Source organism: Pungitius pungitius, chromosome 12 (assembly GCF_949316345.1).
Source record: "Pungitius pungitius chromosome 12, fPunPun2.1, whole genome shotgun sequence".
NCBI classification, from domain to species: domain Eukaryota; kingdom Metazoa; phylum Chordata; class Actinopteri; order Perciformes; family Gasterosteidae; genus Pungitius; species Pungitius pungitius.
The window spans coordinates 9217365-9240435 of NC_084911.1; the positions used below are offsets into that span (position 1 = coordinate 9217365).

General features: G+C 49.7%; 1 protein-coding gene across 1 annotated transcript in view; it reads left to right on the plus strand.

Moving 5' to 3' along the window:
- Positions 1-23071, plus strand: part of cep112 (centrosomal protein 112) — a 68897-nt gene that overhangs the window by 38908 nt on the left and 6918 nt on the right. The window contains exons 21-23 of the mRNA XM_062566206.1: positions 1672-1902; positions 9365-9427; positions 12920-13069. Coding sequence (XP_062422190.1) covers positions 1672-1902; positions 9365-9427; positions 12920-13069 — 444 coding nt within the window. The remainder of the gene's footprint in view (positions 1-1671; positions 1903-9364; positions 9428-12919; positions 13070-23071) is intronic.

Below are 23071 nucleotides of genomic sequence, written 5' to 3' on the forward strand. Positions count from 1 at the left end.
CCTTTCTAGTAGTTGCTAGTCAAACAAAGTTGGAACAACTCCAGTTTAATTATCAGCACACCCCTGGCTGTGCAGTCCATGAAGGGTGCAGCCTAGGCCAAGTCATTCTACAAAGTAGTCTGAAATGTCATGCCTGTAAGTCACATTAATAAGCGTTGTAACCTTTTAAACTTGTTTCTCACAACATTGTAGCTCAAAGGATCTAGGATGATGACATCCTGTGACTTTGACGCCGCCGAGAGCCGTCGGGCCGCAGTGCCAGCGCGTGTCCCGTTGGCCGTGGCGGCGCTCGCGAGGGATGGCGCGCTCCTTAGGCCTCGAGTGCCGCTGCCTGTGCCCTCTGTTCTGCGATTACATGCTAAACCGACATTCCTCATTTGTTAAAGAGCAAATTGTACATTAAAGATGCTGCCGGGGCTCAGATCCTGCTGCTGTGCTTCCTCAAAGAGCCGTGAGACGCAGGACTGGGACACGGAGATGGAAGATTGCATGAGTTTGCCTCATATTCTCTCTGAATGAGTGTGTGTGAGAGCTCGGCCATGTGGGGCTGGTTATGTTTTGTGTGTTACACTCTCGCCAACGCTGGCGCACACAGAGCCACAGCATCTGCCTGTTCTTGTGACACTCCTTTTGAAGTCTCTTTGATTCTCCCCAGTGGCCCCTCAAAAAGACACATTGCCTTAACGTGGCGTTGTCCTTGGATGCCCAGGCTTTTTTTTGGAGGGGTGCGGGGGGGGGGGGGGTAAAGGATATAGTGTGAACCCGAGTGACAATGTGCAATAGTTAGGGAATAGTGCGAAACAGGTAATGGAAAGGTGAGTCTGCGCAGAGGCCGACGCTGTCTTCATTAGTGTTTGTACCAATAATTGTGAAACCCGTGGCTGTTTGAGGACAGTGAACATCTGACATGTAAATATAACACACACGACGTGTCCTCATACTGAAGCCTGAAGTTCACAATAATGTTGCATTTACATTCAGAAAGACCTTTCCAGTTGTGATGTTGAAAAACTGATTCGGTCTAAACAGCTCGTTCTCTGTGCCTTTTTTCCAAATCTTTTGAGATGGAAGTCCAATGAGCGCGCCTGGGGCTGTGGGGCCGGGCATTTTAGCATTCGTACTTTGTAATGTTGACGCTCCCCGGCAGCACTGATAAAAGGCTCTTTAGGGTAAGAAGTTCAAACAGAGAGGTCAAGAGAGGGGTCATTCCATTGCAGCAGCACACACACACACTGGAGAATCAAAAAAATGGAGGCATGTTAAGCTGTACACAAACTCTCACACTTCGATATACTCTGCAGCACCTCTTGCCTCTACCAATGTACATGATGGTACAGTATATATGGTCAAATTGGGTTATAATTGTTGATCTGTTTCTACATTTTTACAGATTATGCCTCTTTTTCATCCATCACATATTCGTCAGAGGACGTCCCAGCAAGACTTTAGATGAGACAGAATCGCTTAAAGAATACATGCTTTAATATATCGTCTTATTCGGTATATAGAATAAACATTTAGACATAAATGCCATAATGGTCACGGGGGACAGCATGTCTTCTGTCAACTGGGATGTGCAATCGTAACCTGAGCGTCTCCGAGCTGCACGATACCTGCAGGACATTGGTCAACCTAACTTCCCTCCCCCGCGCGTCTCCCCTCTCGTTCCAGACGATAGCCGATCTGGGGGCCCAGTTGTCCGGTCTCCGCGATGAACTCCAAGAGGCCCAGGCGCAGCACAAGCGGCAACTGGCCGAGGCGGCGCTATTCCGCGAGGAGGAACAGCGGGCGGCGTTCCTGGACAAGGAGGCGTCCCTGGACCGGCTGCGCGCCGACATGGAGCGCGTCCGCGCCGACCTCGAGGAAAGCCACCGGCAGGAGAGGGACGCTGCTCAGGAGAAGGTGGGTGAGGATCACCCTCTGCTGCCTGTTTGGACAAAGGTTACGCGAAAGATGGCAGCTTCATGTGTGCGCCGTTCCTTACGTCGTTTTAGCAAAATCGACTACAGGCCTGATGTGCACCCTGGATCCTCAAACAGGCCGCGTCACGTGATGCTGCGGGCCGCGTCGACACCACCTCTGCCTATGTATTTGTTGAAGCTGGATCTTTGGGTTTTTCACCTCTCGCAATTATGGGATATACCTATTTTGACATGTGCAAGTCACTTAGGGGATTGGATTCAGGGATCGGTCACACAGTGGAAGCTCATCAATTCAGCAGAGCTGACATCAGGATTTGCTTACGGCTGTCTTAGGAAAACAGGAAGTGCTTCAATTAGAACGTCTGTGGTCTCCCTCTCTGCCTCGCGCACCTTTCTGTCCTCCTATTCGCCCCCCCCCCCCCCCCCCCCCCCCCCCCCTCGCTCGCTACAGAAACCGGACCCGCGGCTGGGAAATCACTCATAAGCTGGCGCTGGTCTAGCTGGAAGCCGACCTAAGGTGGTTGATCAGAACCTAATCCCTCAGCAGGTCCCATCAAAGAGAGCCTTTTTCATTAGACACCATCCCACGCCAGCTGTGCCGTATTAGCCCCCGGAATGCAGGGACCTCCAGAGCACCCGGCCTGGGCCATTTTGGCTCCATATGGCGCGCAGAACCCAGGGGTCGAGCAGAGAGAGCCAGGGGAAGCGTGTGCTTAACACAAGGCTAATCCTCGTTTGAAGGAATCACGCTATTTCCCATCAGTCACATTTTTTTCCCCTTTTTGGACATGCGAAGGCTGTTTTGCAGCGAAAAAGTTATTCATCTTCTTGGCTCCATTCAAGTTCTCTCTCTCTCTCTCTCTCGCTCACTTCCCTGTTTTCCTTTTCTTGTGCGCAGGGGAAATTATCAGCCATACTTTTTGGGGAATCTGGAGTGGACTCAAAGCAGTGATGCGGAATGTTCAGACTTAGACTGACAGCATAAGCAATGTGCTGGTTTCACTTTTTATAAAATAGAGTTATGATTTTTCTCTGCTTTTTTTTCTTCCACCTAAAAGTGCACATAAAAAAAAAAAAGGTACGAAAGGTTGAACGTCTTGCTTTCCCACAATTTTTTTTCTACTTTCTAATCCGTCGGAGTTTGACTTTCGGGGCGGGCAGGGAAAAGTTTCACTACTTTGCAGCGGCCTGCTTTTTTTCTCGATGGATTGAAGTCAGCCAGCTCTCAGATCCATATTGACTTATTCACCCCCTTTTTTGTAAGCTAAACATTTTTTTCATTCTTTTGATGCAGACAGAAATGCTGTCCTCTGCGGTCCACCGTCCTCTTGGAAGCAGGAGCCCGGGAAGGCTAGCTTTTCTTCCCTTTTATTTATATATATTTTTTCCCAACACATCTCCCAGATCCTGGAAAAAAAAGGCTGGAGAAATCCATTAAATCCTTGAATGGATTCCCATCAAAGACACGTGCGTTTAAGGCAGCGGGAGAGAGGGACACAGGGGAATGGGATGAGTTTGGGGAGTAGACAGTCGGAGCTGTTGGAATGAAATAATGAGAAGCAAAATATCAAGAGAAGTTTAGATGTACAGATAGTACAAACATTTGAGCCAAACGAGAAGAGACGGAGGAGGCGGCCTGAGTAGAAGGTGTGTTTGTTTTTTAGTCTAGTTGGTATTGCACTTTATCTTTTCTCAGTGTGTATGTGTGTGTGTGGGCGGGTGTGTGGATGAGAATTAGCGCACACCTCCACAGACCTCCCAATCTCCATTCTCCACCGAGGGGCCTGTGAAGCTGCCCGATAAAGACGCTTCATATCTGGGCCCCAGTGAGCACGGATCCTGCCTCTCACCTGCTCCACCTCCTTATCTAACCTGCTCTGTTTTGGGGGGGTTTTCTTCACTCGCCCAGCTCTCCCCCGTCTTCCACCACCATCCTCCCCCCTGCGCCTTCAAGTTGTGGCTCAGGACATTCAGACTTTGAACAAAGAGTTACCAGAAATCCAGCCTGGGCTTTGAGGAAGGGAATAATGTTCCTTACCTCACATATATGGCTGCACACACACACACACACGCCTGGCATATAAAGACACACAGGTGATATTTGCAATTAGTTCTTCAAAGGCAGTACTTATGAGCGTTTGGTTCAAGGAGAAAAGGTCTTTAGGTTGGCACTCACTCCCGATAGCGGTCTGAGATACGGTGAGACAAAAGCTCACGAGGCCACAGGTTTGATTGGAAATGAATAACATCTGGAAGCTTTCATAGTTTCTATGGAGAGCTTCTGGAGATTAGATCAACTTTTAACCTGATATGTTTATGTGTGTGTGTGTTTGTATAAGTGCATTCCCTACTTTCACTTCAGATCAAAGCGACGGGGAATTTCATCAAATGGTAACCAAGTGTGACAAAACCACCTCCAGGCCAACATCAGCCAATGAGAGCGCAGCATGTCGACACACAGCAGCCCTTTCCAGCCTTTCCCCTGTGTCACAGCGCCGGTGTCCCTCTGGCCGTGGCCCACGTTGTCCCCCTCTCTCTCTCTCTCTCTCTATGCCACGCAGTCACAAACAGGTGGAGAATTGGAGAGCTGAGTTATGAAGCCGCCCCTCCTCAGGTAGTAGCGCGTTAGCTGGTTCACACCTCACCGCTGGTTTGACAGCCAGTGGCGCGCCAGGTGCTGAAGCTCTTTGGTGCCGTTTGGCCCCAAACTAAGAACAAAGCAACCACAAAGTCGTCTGCACTCCGTATAGGCACTTTCACGACACCAAAGCTGCCAGTTCGCTGTCGACAAATCGGATCGGACGGTTTTTTTTGGGGGGGGGGATACTTTGGTTTGGTTCTCTTTGCATCTGGGTTCAGTTGTGCCGGGTAACATATCTGAGGTGTGAGCCGATTTCTGCAGTGATAAAATGCTGGCGATACACAGGACGTGTTTGTGATCAGCGATGCAGCTGGAGCGGAGCATCGCAGTTTGGCACCTCGGCACAGACTGCAACCCTCATTTGAGCTCTTTGGCGAAGGAGAATTTGTGCGTTTGTTGTTCCATGCACGCAGCTGGAGCAGGCGGTCTTTTTCATGTGGCCGGAGATCCATCTGCTTTCACAATATTTGGACCGGACCGTATCTAAAAGTCGTCTGACTGATCGGATCTCAATGCGCCCTCGATGGGTTCTGGTTGCATTGTTGTCCACAGTTAGAACTATAAACAGGCCACCCAAGATTCTTTTCTTTTTTTACTCTCCTGATTTTTTTTACCGAGCACGGTGGCGCTTTTTGGTCACTTTGTACCTCCTGCATCTCTGCTCTTATTTAGGCGACGCCACTGTCCCCCGCCGAGAGCCCCCTTTTTATGTACGCTTTCATCACCAACCAAAGGAGAATGTCCCCGTGCAGTGATGATACAGTAGACTGCATGTGTCCCCCCCCCCCCCCCCCCCCCCCCTGAAATGACCGTAACACTAAACTCCGAGTGCAAAAAGTCAAACCAGGGATTTGAAAACAATGCTGCGGTGCGCTCGCTAACATTCCCATGAACCATCCCACGCGCGCTTTGATCCTCTCCGAGTGTACCGTTCTCCCACTCAGCCAGAAGATGGTGGTACGAGGTTGTTGTCGCTGCGGTTGTCATGGCCACATCTCGCCCCGGCTCCTGCCCACTGTCATTAGGGTGGTTTCGCCGCCATTTGGAGAGACCCCAAATCCCCTTATGCAGTCGGTCATGGATTAGGCGAGGAGAAGAGAAACCCACAGAGGGATGATCAAAGAGGGTCTGCATTCACCTCGCACTAACACAGTAAATGGGAGACAAAGATGTGGGGGGGGGTGTGAGGCGGAGCGAGGCATCTGATTTTACGGGGGGGGAAAAGATGTAAAGTCTAGGGCCGTTGCGTGCGAGGCCTTTGGATTATTGGTTCTGAGGTTCGGTACGTGTTTACATCCCAGCTGCTGCTTTAGCTGAAACCAAAGCATCGGTGTGTGAACATAAGTTTGTTTGTTTGTTTGTGTGCGTGTGCGCAGACCTAACCGAGCGCCTCGTTTCCTCAGTGCACCATCGGGCCCGCGGGGGGGGGGGAGAGACCCAGCAGATGAAAGTAAAGGCTTTGCCCCCCCACCCAAAAAAAAAAAAAAAACATCACACAGTTCCCCTTGCTCACTTTTTGAAGTCCTCTAAGAGGAGGGAGGGAAGCGACACACTTTCTCAATCGCATTAAAACATGGCGTCAGGCAGCTCCCATCTTGTTGCACGCTATAGATTACACTTTGGTTTGAAGTGGAGTTTTAAGTGGGACACCGTGATTTCGGGGGCTCTGTGTGTTTTTTTTTCTTCTTTTTTTTTTCTTCTAATTCAGCTCATCAGATTCATCCCACATCTGAACATCAGGCGGACTGGTTGATCAAAGCAGGGACGGAGAGGCACCAACGGGCAGGAAGGACAGAATCTCATCACCCAAAGAAAAATAAGTTAGCATGTCCTCCCACGGTCGTTTGGAGGTACCTTTTGACCACAAAACTGTCCACAGAACGTCTGTGGTTTTTAAGGCCTCGGACCAACCTCTCCGCCTGGCCTCCTCACGCAGGGTTTGGATGGCGGCGGATGGTGACGCGGGTCATCGGCGGTCCGATACCGGGAAACCTTATAAGCCGAGTGACTTATTGCCGAAACATCTTGGACGCGTTGCGTATCTGATGTATGTTCATCCTGCTTGTGATGCCGTACGTGTGTGTGTGCCACCGCGTGACAGCAGCGAGCAGCGGGGGATTATTAGAATCACTACTGACAGGCAGCGATGGCAAACTGTGAAATGGAAATAAAGTCTCTTGTCAGTACAGCAGCAGCTCTCACAGACACACAGGCATAGCACAGCAAGACGGCAATGATTACAGACAAACAAGCAAATAACATCTCCCAGCTCTCCCTCGCTGGCAGATTGAGCTCAAACTGTTGTGAGAGACGTGCATAGTGAACAGAGAAATCGTTTTGAATGCATACAAACACCGCTGCCACTCAAAATGAGAGATTCTCTTCAGGAATCATGTTATTTTTCTTCTCTTGAAAAAACGAACCCACCAAATCGGTTCCCCGTGGTGTGCAAAAACACGGCGGGATAAAGACGATCAAGAACCATTTGAAAGAGCGCGTCTTCAGGTAAAAACATGGCCGTGTAATATTACAGCTCCGTGAGGTGATGGGGAAACGCCGTGTGGAGGCAATATCCCGGCCCAGGGCCACGGGCCGCCCCTGAACCGGCGCTCTGACTTTTTACACACACAGAAGTTAGCATGTGTCGCGCCAGGCGGCCACTTCCACGTCTGCAAAGTGGGTCCTAATGCAGAAGTGCTTTCAGTCTTATAAAAGCCAGCAGGTGCACTGATTCTATCGAAGTCTATGGGGCAATGATGCATCTTCCATCACTTGATGTATTACCTCAGTAAACATCGTGAGTTAATGGTTAGCTTTAGGGCGTGGCTACCTTCTGATTGACGGGTGGCCACCACAGCGAAGTCCAGGCCGTGTTTTCGTCTTTTCATCGAGTCCTATCGGATCGGGAAAGTGAGTTAGAAAGTTATTTATTACCGTAGTTGTTAAATATTTTGCAAAATACCCAGATTGGTTTGTGTGGCGCAGGAACCAGTGGATCCACTCATACAGATTACTCCATAGAGGAACGTTTACTTTATTTTTCTTCCTTCTTTAGCAACAACACAATGGCCCCTTCCGGGCATTGGGACTCGTTGCACACCTTGAGCAAACTTCACTTCCCAAAAGCTAAGGATCAAACGCTGGATGTGTGTTTGGCCTACGTGTGTCCTGTTGGTCCATGGTGTGTGTTTGAACAAGGGTGGCTTGTGTCTACATCTTTAAGTGTGTGTGTGTGTGTGTGTGTGTGAGCGAGAGAAAGAAAGAGAAAGTTGTCATTCGTATTCTGCCACTCCCATCAGTCCTTTCTTAAGAGTGTGTGTGTGTGTGTGTGTGTGTGCGCGCGCGCGCTTTTCCTGGTTCCCACTGCAGATTGTTAATTAAGTTCTGGTAAGCGGTGCATGCCTCGCCTTCAGATCCACTTCCACTCTCTTTAACGCGCACACAAGTATCCTTACACACGCACAAAGATACACACGCACACACTTCAAAGCAGCCGCACTCCACACAGCTCGGATTAAGAGGCGATTGAAGAGCCTGATACAGCCTCAAAGTGCCTTCAGCACCAAAATGCCTTTGGCAGGGCACAGGTAGTCTCTTTGAAAGACTATACACACACACACACACACAGCTTTTAATTTAGCAATGATTTTCCCTTTGTATTTGTCACAGTCCTTTTTTTTTGTGCATGTACAATCCGTATCTTTGTCTATTCCCAGACACTTTTAATGTGTGTTTAGATGGAGGAGCTGTATGATGTCGTGTAAAGCTTCCTGCCAAATTCCCCAGAGTGACTGAAGGTAAAAAGAATCCGCTAGCAGCAAGCTCTTCATGTTCCTTCATCAGGGGCAGTTTGCATGTCAATACGGCCATATGTGTCCCATGAAATGCTGTCACATGTGTCATACAATGCAGAGAGTCATGCGCACACCTCGTTACCTCACAGTCAATTACCAGGATGATGCTGATATACCTTTTTTGATGTGAAAATTTTCACTACCGAGACACATTTGAAGTCTCGTCCTCTCTTTTCAACTAAAGGAATCACACGTCTTTCAAACCAATGTGGGTTTATGGGTAAAATAAATCCAGAGCGTGCGTGTGTGTGTGTGTTTTTCTGTATGACTCCTGTTGTCTGCATGTGTTAAATGACCTCGGGCTGGTCATCATACGTGAAAAGGCAGCCATTGGCATTCCCGTCATATTCCACTGAAGCTCTGGCATCACAACACAGGCGGGCTGAACGGAGGCCGATCTCGTGTCAGACACTCGCGCGCTTCGGCTTCCAGCTGGCTACCCCCCCCCCCCCCCCCCCCACAAACACAAAGAGACGCGCACCGCTCAATGAGCTGCTAACTAAACGCCACGTTGTGTCTCCCCAGCTCCTCCCGATCAACCTTTATTTCTTCCCCCTCCACTCCAGCTAATTGCCAGAAATGTTTCCCCCCCCCCCCTTGTTAGGTGATGAATTGTTGGCAGATCAGGGGAGGGGTACCCGCTCTGCCTCGTGCTCGTCACTACCTGCTGGCACACACAAGCTTTGGCACTGGGACTGGAGCTGTGCCAAGGGGTGGGGGGGGGGGGGGGCGGCACAGGCCGTCGCCGCGGGCAACACACCGCCAAGAAGCAGAGGTCAACATGAGTGCGTGCGTGTGTGTGTGTGTGAGGGAGAGAGCACGGGTAGGCTGGCAGGGTTGTGTGTCTACATCCTGACGGAAGATTACATTTCACAACCCTCCCTCGATCGGCCCGTGTGCATATCTCTCTCTCGCTCACTCCCCTCTCCTTCTCCTTCTTGTTGCAGAGCGACAGCCGGTTGAAGCAGATTGAGAGAGAGTACGGTCAGAAGCTCGCCAAGTCTGCACAGGTAATCAGTTTTCTCTTCCACCCCCGCCAGTTTCCTCCCTTTTTTTCCATTTTATATTCCTTTTTCCCCCCCCACTGAGCTGCTTGAAAGGCCGGACACATGCACTGATGGGAGAGGTGAGGGAGCTCATAAGAAAACACACGCTGTCTCTCTCTCATACACATAGCACGCCCCCCCCCCCCCCCCCCCCCCCTCCACTGGCCTTTACCTTGAAGCTGATGTGCACGCACGTCCCGTATCGGGCAAGAGGTTCGTGCGGAGCTCTGATAAATAAGTCTTGTTGTGTCACATGAAGGAGATCAGGATATCCAGCGCTCCAGCGTCTGTCTTTTCTCTTTCCTGACATTGTTCCTGTCCTCCATCCTCATTTCACTGTAGCCTCGTCTCCCCGGCGTCCTCCTTGGGCCGGAGTCGGGTACCTTCCCGTCACCCAGGCACGTAACCTCCCCAGGACCGCTGATGTGAGCAAAACGCCTCCAGAAAACCTCCTGCAGCTCTTCTTCCTCGCCGGTTTAAAAAGGTCCCGAAAGGCCCCAAAGTAGTGTTTACATTACAAAAGAAAAAGAGTTTTCTCCTTGATTATGCAGCAGGGTAGAATATCACAATCATTTGGCCGTAATTGCACCTCGTTACCCAAAGAGGAGATTTTGTTTTTCTTTCTTTCTTCTCCCTCTCCGCCCCCATTTTCAGGCCTAGGGTTGAAAAGGCGGGTTGACAAGCAGATGTTGTGAGGGAACAGTAGCTTATTAGGTTACACGATGCCCGACTTCAAACGGAGTCGGATGCTGTGCGAAGGTTCAGCCGCGTTTAGCAGGCAACATTAGTGATCATTCCTCCTGTTTGGGGGGGGGACACTGATCCGCAGGAAACCTGAAGGCGGGCTATTTGTTGTGAGGTATGTTTTAGGGATGGGGGGGGGGGGCAACGCGGGTCAAATGTAAACAAGAGGCCTTTGAACCTGAAGGGCTAACCCCAGTGGTTAACCCCTCGGTGTCTGACAGGAGGGCGTCGCTCTCAGGCGCAACTGCAGGGCCAATAACCCAATTAAAAACGCGCCATACGTCGTCCTGAGGGGATGAGGGGGGGGGGGGGGGGTGCAGGTACGGGGGTTCGCGGATGCACACGCACATCCTTTCCTCTCTCAGCTTACAACTTTGCTTTCTCTCACACACACACACACAAATATGTACTATACAGACTCCTAATTAGTCCCTTTTCCAATTCCTTGTGTTAAGCATCTCTCGCTTTCAGTGGTCTTCTTAAGGTGACCTGTGCTCTCTAACCGCTATATCCACCCGCCCACCCCCCCTCCCCCCCTTCACGATCGGCGTGCAGTGGGTGGTAGCTGCGGGACTGGCGGGAGATCATTACTTCGCCCAGTGCACGAGGAAGTATCTTGTTCCGGGAGCGAGAGGCGGAGGTGCAGCTCACTTATTTCTGCACGTCATGTTTCATGAATGAAACACGAATGACCTCGTGCATTCGCGGGAGATGACGTGTCTCGGTGTTTATTCCAACAGAGGGATGATGAACCCCCCCTCCCCCCCCCCCCGACACTCCGCGGCTGTCCTCGGCGGTACGGAGGAGTTTTACAGTCCATTAAGTGCCTTGTTTTCGCTTTAACGGCCCACAAGTGGAGAGCTTCTGTCGACTCGCACAGACTTTGCAAGACGTGGTTTTAAAGCATTGTCCCTCGGGGGACGCTAGTAGAGCACAACTAGGCTTGTTTGAGTGTGTTTTCTGGACTAGATAAATGCTTCTTTTTTTTTTTTTGAAATTTGCTCCTGAGTTTGTAGCTGTTGAAAAAATCCAATCTACCATGACTGTGAGCAAGCTGTACACTCATCTGATCTGGTCTATGACGCACAATAAGTGATTCAAAGCTGTGACTGTGATTTTATTGATGAATCTGTGATTTATTTCTTAAATCAATTGGAATTGTATTTTTAAAAAGCTTCAGAATTGTCACAGATTGGTTTTCCATCGATAACCTAATGAGTAACTTGGGTATTTCACACTGGCAAGCGTTTCCTTTTCCTCTAGCATTGCAGAGCATCCCGCCGCCCTCCTATGATGACGGCCATCATTGAATTTTTTTTTTTTTTCCACCTTGTACAAACACCAGACCTGCTCTGTTCCAGCCTCTTTTTTTTATCACTTTACCGGTTCACTGAGAGGTAAACCTTCCTTTAGCCAGAACCAGAGATGCCAGTAGGCCCTGAAAACAGACCAATTACAGACTTAAAAAAGGCCTGGCTGGCTATCCAACGCACAAAGGTGCTGGGTTGTGTTTGTGGACAGGAATAACAAGACAGGCAGTGCAGTTGACTGGTTTCGAGGGCCGCCCCCCCCCCCCCCTCCCGCCCAGGGCGGAGATGCAGGGAATCCATATAGTGCAATAATTATCACGCCCAGAAATGGTGTTCCCATAATCATGTGTCATTTGGGACTTTCATGTGGCTTTCCCACTGACAAAATAAGCCTAATCTCTCTCTCATCTCCCCCACCCCTCACTCCTCCCCCCCCCCCCCCCCCCCCCCCACTCCGTCTCTCTCTATCTGTGGTCGACCCGCTCCACTTTAACTCCCACACAAAGTGCAGATTCCAGCAGGGCTGGTCCTCCAGAGTTTGAAACACGGTAAACAATTATCTGTCTAGCCTAAAGCTAGCAGCGCCCGCCCTCCCCCCCCTCCCCCTCCCTCTCTCACTCTCCCTTTCTCTTTTACTTTCTCTCCTCTTTGCTCTGCCTTTCCCTGACAGTGGCTTAAATAGAATGTTAATTTGGACTGGAGGATTTCAAAGCCGAGACGGTTCCTTTTCATCTCTGTGCGCAGCGCAAGTTCACCAACACAAAGTCACTGCGCTCCTCAAAGAGGAAGTTGTTTTTTTTCCTTCCCGTCTGGTTCTTTTTCATCTCACCTCCCCTTCTTTTCCCTGTGTCTCTTTCTCTGTCAAGTCATGAGACGTGTTTGAAAGTGATTGTTGCTTCCATCCAATTCCGTGACGATTGTGAAAAGCATTTTTCCATCTGATACGAGCGGGGCCCCCGAGAAATGAAGCTAATCCGCCTCTGTCTGGTGACCATGTTTTCTCTGTACTTTGGTTGTTTTACTGTGACACTAAACGTACGCATTCAGAAAGTATATGCTGTACCACGTAGAAAGGAAGCTGTGCTGTATTTATCCTGCCAGGGGAATTTGAATTGTTTTCAGTGGTTGCATACAGTATATTCAAACAATGCAAAATAAACACACATGCGCACAGTCAAGGTTCCAGGTGACCAGGCCGAAGTCCTTACTTGGTCCAGGCAGGGACTCGACCTAGCAACCCTCTGCTTCCAACGAAGAAAAAAAAAAAAAACGTCCCCAAGAGTATAAAGGCCACTCGGCCGTGTGTCAATTCATCTGCTTGTTTCCTGTTCATCTGCGACCGATTCTCAGTTAAAATGAAGAAAGTTTCCTGACCCGTCGTCTTCTCACCTTTTTTTTTTAGCTGATTGCGCAGCTACAGACCTCCGTGTGTGACTCGAAGGACGAGGCCGTTGGGCTGCAGCAGGCCACGGAGAAGCGGCTGAAGGAGTCCAGCGTTCTATGGGACGAGGAGAGGAGGACGATGATCCAGCACGCCGACCGGGCCAACAAGGTCAGTGCCGGGCACCGAGGGGCGGGGGGGGGGGGGGGGAGCAAATCGCTTCCTCACACTTGACCTACGCCGTAGGGGCTTAGTCCAGGGCTCTGTTACTGCATAAACGGAGTCTGTTGCCTTTACAGAGCCAATAAATGGCAACCGTAGGATGGATGAAGTAATGACACATTCAGGAAATCTAATCTAAACCTTCATGGCGAGGAGCGCCTCAGTAGCTGAACGCTTACAGGGCATAAAGTCCTAACTTTATCACGAGGCAGAAGATACGAGGTTGTATCGTTCTGATTCGGTTCACCGAACTGAATGATGGCAATCTGTGCCGAAATAAATCCAAGCAAGATTTATTTTACAAAGCTCTTCTGATGCTACAATGACTCTGCATTGAACACGAAGGTTCTGTGGTGAGTTCTTACTCAGGTGTCTCAAATTGTACTTATTTTCTTAAACTAAACTTCTTTACATATAAATAAACGCCATGATAACAGAGGGGATTCTAAATAATCTTCCTTATCTTTGAGATGGCCCCCATTTCTCTTATCTCCCCCCCTCCTTGATCTCCTCTATGTGTCATATACCGCCAGTCTCTCTCACAGTTCAACTTCTGTTTCCACCCTTTTTTTTTTCCTTTCAAAAGCCCTTTTCCTGATTAGACCTCGGCTTTGGAACCATGTTGGTTGATCAAATGTAGGAACAAGAGGAAAAAACGTGCGTCTGTCGAAGCCGCAGCTTAGTCGCTGACACGAGTACGAGTGGTCCGTCGGTTAAATTGCCAAAGTGCTGTACTGCGGCTCGTCCTGCGTACGGTGCAAAGCGGTTTTAAACGTCGGAAAAAACTACATTTAGTTCATTCTTTATCCCGTTCTCCCCCCCCGCCGATCTCAGTCCGCGTCCGGGCAGATTCCTCCGTTTAGACTCGCAGGGTGTTCCATCCGTCCGGGTCACGGTGGCAGTGGATTGGGTGTGGCTTGCTAAATAAAGAAGTTGTTGTGTCTGGAGTCGGGAGGTGTTTCCAAACACAGCGTTTGTCTGTCTGTGGTCTGCGGCTTCGTCCTGCAGTAAGGGGGCAGATCGGCGAGCCTCCCTTTCTGGATCTCCTCTCCTTCCAGGCCCTGGTAGCCCAAGCGCTAATGCATAAATATCCGCTAAGAACCGTCCCCTGAAGAGGCCTGTTTGCTCTGGAATGGACCGGGTCGGCCTGACGTGTCTATCCATAGCGGAATGACAGAAAACACTGGGGATGTGTCTGTGGGCCAGATTATTGATGTTTTATGCAAAACACTTTGTGCTCAGATATAGATCTACAAGCTTCAGGAAGTCACACACACACACACACACACACACACACAAAGCTACTTTGGAGATGATCTGCATTCCTTTTTTCTACTTGAGAGACAATTACCAGTATTCAGTAATCAGCAATATATTGGAAGAAAAAAAAAAACCTGGAAAGATTTGTCAGCGTATCTATGGATATATAAAATCTTTAAAAAGGATTGCAGATTGTATTGAAGACCGTATGTGTGCTTTTTTTATATTAATGGAAATAGATATACGTGACCGCTGAGCGATTTCTGCTCTCGGATCCCGATGACGGTCCTGAAAACGGTCCCGTCAACGAGCTACTTGTTTACTCTTCTCGGTTCGTTTGTAGAAGTCACTGTAAACAGGAACAAGACCACAACAAAGAGGCAACAATTCCTCATCCCCCCCCTCCCCTCCTTGGTCCGGCCCAAATGAACCCAGTGACATCTGCGACCCTTTGATGCACGAGGCACAATTTGTCATTATGTTGTGTTGTGTCATTTGCTTGTGTTGGTGCTCTGTTTCCTATTGTCTAACTGCACACAACACACACACACACACACACACACACACACACACACTGTCTCCTCTGGTTAAAACACGCAGGCATTAGAATCAGTGTTGGGAGCAGACAAAGGCTTTCTGCTCCCATTATCTGTGCTCTCATTATAACGATCCCCCCTGTATTAACCACCCACCAACCAGGCCTCAATTAATGGTCGGGTTGGTTATTGAGAGCCTGACATGGGGCTCAATAAAGGGAGAGGGAGGTAAGATCGGTCAAAATCGCCCCCCCCCCAAAAAAAATCCGATAAATAGTTGTTGCGAACAGAGGAGAGAGGGAGAGCCAGCAAAAAGGACGGAGGAAGTGTGAGGAGTGAGCCGGCCGACCGAAGGACGCGAGAAGGAAGCGGAAAGAGAGCAAAATGGCAAGCTGTCAGAGAGCCATCGGGGGGGGGGGGGGTGTGTCGCCTGCCGACATTGTTTCCACGCCGCTCACTTCAAAGGGCTCGGATTATGAGCAGAGCGAGGGGCTTCAGACAATGGGAGGGGAAGAAAATAACATCAAAGTTAGCCGCGCATTTGAATCGGGATAATCCCAAAACAGTTGCTCTGAAAGCGCGCCGCACCGGATCAGATGTGCTTCTGCACCCCCCACCCCCCCCCCTCCTCCCCTCGCGAGCGCCGTTCTGTCTTTTCTCGCCCAAATTTAGCTCACTCTGTGGCTCCGCTGCAACGGTGACTTCTTCAAAGTGGGTGTTAAGTGCCAGAGACTTTTGCACCTCGTAAAGCCCTTCTTTTAGAGCAACGGTAGCTCGGTTAAGTGTGCTCATTATCTCCGGATTCTTGGTATCAGCGTACTTACGTGGAGTGTGTGCGTACTCCACGTGGAGTGTGTGTGTACTCCACGTAAATGCCCAGATCCTGCTGCAGCTCTTCCTCGAAGAGCCGTGAGACGCAGGACTGGGACACGGAGATGGAAGATTGCATGAGTTTGCCTCATATTCTCTCTGAATGAGGTGTGTGTGTGTGTGTGTGTGTGTGTGTGTGTGTGTGTGTGTGTGTGTGTGTGTGTGTGTGTGTGTGTGTGTGTGTGTGTGTGTGTGTGTGTGTGTGTGTGTGTGTGTGTGTGTGTGTGTGTGTGTGTGTGTGTGTGTGTGTGTGTGTGTGTGTGTGTGTGTGTGTGTGTGTGTGTGTGCACACATAGATGCTCTTGATTTTGTGCCCGTTTGGCATTATGTCATGAATTTGTTTGGCAAACTGATGGCCGGGCTGATCGACGCGATTAATGAAACGGACGCGCTGCTCGCCGGCGAGACGGGGGAAACAGGAAGTGACAGGAAGTCCCACGGATGGATAAGAAGGCAAGGGAAGCCAAGCTAATTTCCTTTACCTTGTGCCTGGGGTAACCTCGTTATGAGGTCGCAGCGGCTTCTATTTAGGTTACCGATGACCTCCCCAGGAGGCGGGCGGGAGGGGGCCGCGCTGATGCGCTGGAGAGCCGTTCATCGATATCTATTCATGACGGGTAAAGGGAGGGGGGGCGAGACCCAATGTGGAAGAAGCCGATGCAGCTCATCGGGACACAGTCGGCGTTTGGGTGGTATGTTGGTAATGTGTCTCCATTTGTGGATGTTTTTATTACTTGTTTTATTTCGATGAGACAAGGGAGATTGGGGTAGAAATGTGTTAAGTGTGAGAAGTTTAATAGTGAAGTTATTGGAATTAGTTTAGTACCGGGTGTGTGGCTGTTTGCACATGCAGGGTTTTGGCCTGTGTGTGTGTGTGTGTGTGTGTCTGTGTGTCTGCCTGAAATGTGCAGCTGCCAAATCTGAAAGAACTCTAGCCCACATTAGCCTGCCAAGAGAAAGGTACAAAAAACACACACACACACACACAGGCCATGTCTCTTCTGTTTCTGTCACATACCGTATCTTTCCAACTCTGTATCTTCAAACTCCTTTTGTCTATCTACACACACACACACACACACACACACACATACTCTCGCACACCCTCACCTCGCCCTGCCAATTGGGAGAGGTGGCTGGTGAATAAACAATGGCACTCCGCCCATGGTGTCACCCGCTCGGGCTTTGATCAGCACCGCTGTTCCTGCGCCCCACAACACTGCTTCTTCCTGTCTAGATGCCTGCTCGATTGCACTATGCACACACACACACACACACACACATAACTTAGTGTTTGTGTCTCATTCTTATACATGGGCTCACATATAATGTATTTTTCCCATTTTCTCCTCCCCCAAGTTTTTATCTGTCTTTCCCTGCCTGGAACTTGCTCACAAACATAGCTTTGAGTTAGTGCCTTTGTGGCGACATATTTCAACAGTGTTGCATTCTCTCTCTCACACACACACACACACACACATGAATGCACAGTTTGATCCAGCAGTATCTTCTCGTGCGAGTCGAAGATGAGGTCGCGTTGTCGTGTCCTCTGGTGACAGCACGTTACATAATGCCACAGTGAATATTTAGGTGCACTCCTCTTTGCACACACCGGACAGTGAGTGCTGCACCTCTTTGTTTGTCAGATTTAGATCGAGAATGTGAGCAGTAATGGGGCAGAAGGTTTCTGTGCACGCACACGTGCACATACACAGGGTGACACAAACATGCACACATTGAAGGGGGCCAGCAGCTGCAGTTTGCAGAACAGAGGGTACATATGCATTAGTTTCTGAGGGGGTTGAAAGGATGACTTTGCCTGTGGGAAGGAATGGCAGCAGTGGATCAAGAACAGGTGTGCTGGGTGCCCTCTGTTGCACAGAGCAGCTTCAATGTGCGTGTGTGTGTGTGTGTGTCCTCTCAGTTTGTGTGTCTGTCCATGTCCTTCAACACGTGTCCATATTTTTCATGTCAACCTTGATCTGCACATTTGTTTACCAGACTTTAGGCCACCTGTGATCGCTCCTCTGCCTCTGTGAGGATTTTATAACTCTTCAGGGTCAACTCAACACTACAAAGTTACGGGCAGCTACTCCCAGTCACTGCACACTACCAGTCAGATGGCTTATGATGTCATGTGTTGGCAAGGCAAAGAGACTGGTGATCCTGCCTGTAACTTAACTGACTAAACAAGGTCACCAGTTGATGACAAAGATGGTTCCAATAACCACTGTCGCTCTCTTTATGCTGACTTGGCAGTGACTTAGAAATGGACATGAAGTAAGGCTGCACGCCAACTTCCAGTTCAGGCCGGTTTTGTCCTCTATGTCCACGGAAAAATCATGTGACAGCAACAATCCTCTCTCTCTCTCTCTCTCACACACACAAACCCTCTGGCTCTCTGTTTCTATGTAAGCATCCATCTGCCTTCGTGTGTGTGTGTGTGTGTGTGTGTGTGTGCGTGCGTGCGTGCCTGGTGTTGGCTGATGGATGGCTTCTCCGGCTGTGGGCAGATTCCCGGCAGTGTTTGATCCACATATCAGACGAGGTGGAAGTAGCAGAGAGAGAGAGATAACATTCCAGGATGCAACTTGGGAACGTGGGAAGTAGAACAGCTCACGGAGAGCGTACTGCGGACAACAAGCGGAAATTGCTCATTAAACCGGAGGAGTGAGTGCGAGGTACAAAGAGGAACCGCTTTTGCTCCTAAATGACCTCATTAGAACCCACGATGTGATGAAAATGTCATCAGCAAATGGCATTAAAGGTTATAATGTACACAACACACACACTAAGCTAGATTTTGTCTCTAGGGTGTAACTTAAGCCACTAAATGCTGTGGGTTCACCTCCTGGTCCCTGAAGTGCAGGGTACAGTGTCCCATGTGCCGCTGGACTTTGCCTCTTAACCGGGTCGCTCTGGCAGAGCAGAGGATCTGGGCGGGGGGGGGGGGGGGGGGGGGGGCGGTGTTGAGCTTATGATGAATAATGAAGACCTTGACAGAGGAAACGGAACTTTCAGCCTCTGAGACGATCAATGTAGATCCGCCGCTGCAGCGTCTTCCTCTGCTCTGTTCATATTTGAGTGAGAGAACACTTTTGTGTGTGTGTGTGTGTGTGTGTGTGTGTGTGTGTGTGTATTATTCCATCCATCCATTAATAACGACAATGTTAACTGTGGCCAGAACGGCCAATCCGGCAGTCTGGCCGACGGGGTTTCCATGCGGATGAATTGATTAACACACAAAGTTTCCGTGCAGCTCAACTACAGTTGCGAGGAACGTGGCATTACTGTATTTCATTTTCATATATTCACATTACATCATTTGTTAAAGCAAGTGGTTTGTCTTTTTAAAAGTAGTTCTAACTAATAGTACCATTTAGTTAAAGTGAAAGTACAGTTCTATTCCGTCCATTGAAGCTCTGATGTGCAATTTCTTAATTAAAAAAAAAAAGTAGGTGATGCAGGCAGCATTCTGCAGTAAAACACAATATCTTGTTTAAAGAGGCACGTTGCTACTAAAAGCCTGCACACTGTTCCTCTTGAAATCTGTATTTTGTCATTTCAGGCGCTGTTTGTGTTTTTGGAGTTTCGCTAAACTTTACATCCCTTAAACGATACACAACTTGATGAGCAGAATATATGTATGCGAGCGCACACACACACAGGTGCACACGGGGCTCGTGGTGCATATCTCAGAGTGGTTTCTATTCTCTTTCCACCGTCGCTGGCAGCAGCTGAGAGCGACGGAGACGGCGAGATGGAAGCCGCGCGTTCCCCCCCCCCCCCTGTGGGCAAACTGTAGCTCGGTTGCAACACGTCTTCATTACCGCGGCAATTGTCTCGCTGTTTTCATCAGTGCGAGGGAAGACGCCTCGGTAACTGTGCCGACACGTGCGCGCACTGCGGCAGGCTGCCGCCGCCATCGTCGTGCATCTGACAAAAGCATCAGAGCCCCGAGAGCGAGCCCCTTCACACCGGGCTCCGCCGTGGGTTTCAGAGGAGGGGGGGGGGGCGGTACCACCGGCTAAACCACCCCTCTTTTGTTCCTGCACATACACACACACACACACAGCAAAGCAAAAGTTTCACTTCTCTAACACCTCAGGAGGAAGCCCTCCTCCTCCTCCTCCTCCTCCTCTTCTCTTACACTCCCTGCTGCACCGTTCCCACAATCCTTTGATAAAAGTGCAGATAAAAGAGTCTGTGCTTGTCTCTCAGGCCGTCCACCGCTCCTCGAGGTTAGCGCCTCCTTTATTGTTTACTATTAGATCCGTAGACATGCGTTCACACACCGCCTTGTTCGGCTAAAGCTGGTGTGTGTTTTTGTGTGTGTGTGTGTGGGGGGGGCGCAGTCCACATCCTGCGCCTGTGTGTTTGGTGCCCCTTGTGTATGTATCTGATCTTACCCCTTTGCTTCTCTCTGCGTGTGGTGTGTGTGTGGCTGGTGGCGGTGCATTGTGAGGTTTTCGCTGCCGTCTGAAGTCGTCCAGCCTCAGTGTCATTAGAGGATCTCTTTAATCCAGACTTTGGGAGAAACTTCTGACAGCGCGCTGCAAATAGAAGGCCCCGGCCGCACATGAAGAGCAGCTCGGCTCCTAACAAAACACAGAGTTTAAAGAGGCCCCTGGCCTTTTTTTTTTTTTTTTCCACTCTCCCTTCCCACTATTCCCTCACCTCTTTCTTCTCTCCCACCCCTCCCACCCCTGCCCTCTGTTGCTTTTTACTTCACCCTAGGGAAACATGCTTGCCTTATCTGCGCAGGAGGACCACCCAGGAAAGATGACTCAGGCGTGTGTGTGTGCGTGCGTGTGTGTGTGTGTGTGCGTGCGTGTGTGTGCGCGCGCATAAAACTCTGCAATCGCACACTACAAAGTGTAGCACTCACATTTTTTGGGAACTTTAGCTGTTAATATTAATGCGTGCCTGTACCTGCGCTGGATGGCTCGGAGCGGCGTGTCTGTCGGTGCTTGCGTGCACCTCCCTAATCCTTTGAGGCGGACTCGGGAGTGAAAGGGAGAGGCACATTCGCTGATGGAGAAGGGGGGGGAGGCCTCGGAGGGTCCTCGCTACGGCCTTGTGTCCTCCTCCTCCTCCTCCTTCTTGCTGTCTCTCATTCCCACCTCTCTGAGCTGAGGTGCTGTCCCGCCTGTCTTATCTGAGCAGGCTTTTAGCTTTGAATGTAGTTTACTTATTTCCCTCCCCACCCCCCCCCCATCTTCCCTCTTCCTGGCCCGCTTTTCACACCGAATATGAAACTGTGTGTCCGAGGCGGTCGACCAAGGCTGCTGCAACCGTCATTAAGTGGGATTGTATATCCAGCTGCCCCGCTTAGATGTTAGAGTAGAAACAAATTAATATATTGTTTGTTTGTTTCAGATTAAAGTTTGGGTCTCTGCATCCGGGCAGCACGTGTTCACAGGCGTCTGCCTTCTCCGCGTCATGGTTTCCATATTTGCAGCAACTGCAGTCGGTGTGACATCGGTTCCTCTAACGGCGATGGAGACCAGACACAACTGAAGACCCTTTTGTGACTCACAAAGCCCTTCCATTCATCAGTAGAATCCTCCAATCTGATCGCATGAATGAAGGGACCAGTGCTGAACTTCTCCCCTCAGAGTGGTTTTTGAGCACATCCGGTATAGAAGCCACATGAAAGAGAGCAACACGTCACCGGTCAGGTGATGTGTCGGCCTTCCTTCCGAAAGACCTGGTCCAGACAGGCTGTGTCACAGTGGGGGGGGAGCAGTGGGTTCACAGACAGAAGGGTGACTCATCAGGGTCTTTGAGGGTAGATGTAGCCACGGTTAGGGTCTACGTGGAGTAGTTTTGGGGGTAAGAAAGGGTTAAAAAGTACCTAATCCACTAGCATGCTGCAAGAAATACACTTCTTAATCAATTCGATTCATATAGCTGAAAAAACAGAAATGAACCAATGTACAGCACATTATTTGTGCTATTTTATATCCTCTGACCGTATAAATGGTTTAAACTCTGAATGCTTTTCTAGCGTCGTCGCGCCTCTTAATTCCCCAATAAACAAAATGAAATGATGAAACCGATGGCAAGTGGTTGCACTGGGCGGAGAGACGTGGGCCGTGATGGGATCGTGACTGGCTGAGAAATACCCTGATTAATAGGATCAACGTGCTGCACAACCAGCTGCCTTTCATGCTGCAGAGCTCACACTGACCCCAACGTGCTCCTGAATCATAATAGTCTCGTTTGTGTGTGTGTGTGTGTTTGCGTGTGTGTGTGTGTGTGCGTGTGTGTGCACTAATCCGTTTTCCGCAGGCTTAAATTAGCAACTGGGGAGAAGGGAGGTCCACGGTGAAGTTGAGATACCTACATTGATGCTGTTCAGATGCAAGTGGGATGATCAAAAAAGGGGGGGGGGGGGGGGGGGGGGAATAGAGTTGGATTTTCCATCAGCTTTGTTTACTGTGAGATCCTCTCAACAGAGGTTGAACAGACATTTAGAGTTCTTTAGAGTATTGTGTGATTTACGTCAGCGCGGTGGCTTGTAGATCAGGCCGGCCGCGTCTATCACCTGGACTGCGTTTCCATCGGCTCTCTGAATCAACAAGCCGACACCTGGCCGGCTCTCACTACTCCACCGGGGCGGCGCACTGAGCCCCTTGATGCAAGCCAGTGCCTCACACACTTGTTGGAGGCTGTGTGCGTGTCTGTGTGTGTGTGTGTGTGTGTGTGTGTGTTCAAAATGTAAACCCACGTGTGTGCCGTTATATGTGTGTGCGTGTGCATAACACTCTCTCTCTGCTTTTCATGCAGGCTAATCAAAGACGAAGTGTCCACATGTGCACTCACAACATCTGGTTCTGCGTTGCAGGCAGGAACTGCGCCTTTCTTTCCGCTGCTATCACTTACAGGGAGGGAGGGAAATGTCCTACACACAGAGACACATATTTTGTGAATTTTCTTTCTTACTTAAATAGGTTAAATTCTCACCTGCCGCCTAAGGGCACGTCTCTCTTATTACTGCCAAAGAAAGATCCTTAAAGCGACACAACTTTCACCGAGTTAGCTAATTCCATAAACAAGTAACTCTCTCTCTCTCTCTCTGTTTGTCCTCGTCCTTAACTGAATTTGGGCTTAATGAGGCCGGCTTGCCAGTAATTACTGTCATGACTTCACTATTAGCCTTTTAACACTCACAGCCTAATCACAGACTGCATCTCTCCTCGCCGTCCCTCCTCCCTTCCACCTTCTTCCGTCCTCAAAGTTCTCACATCGCCTCCTTTTACGTCTCGATGGCTCTCGTTTC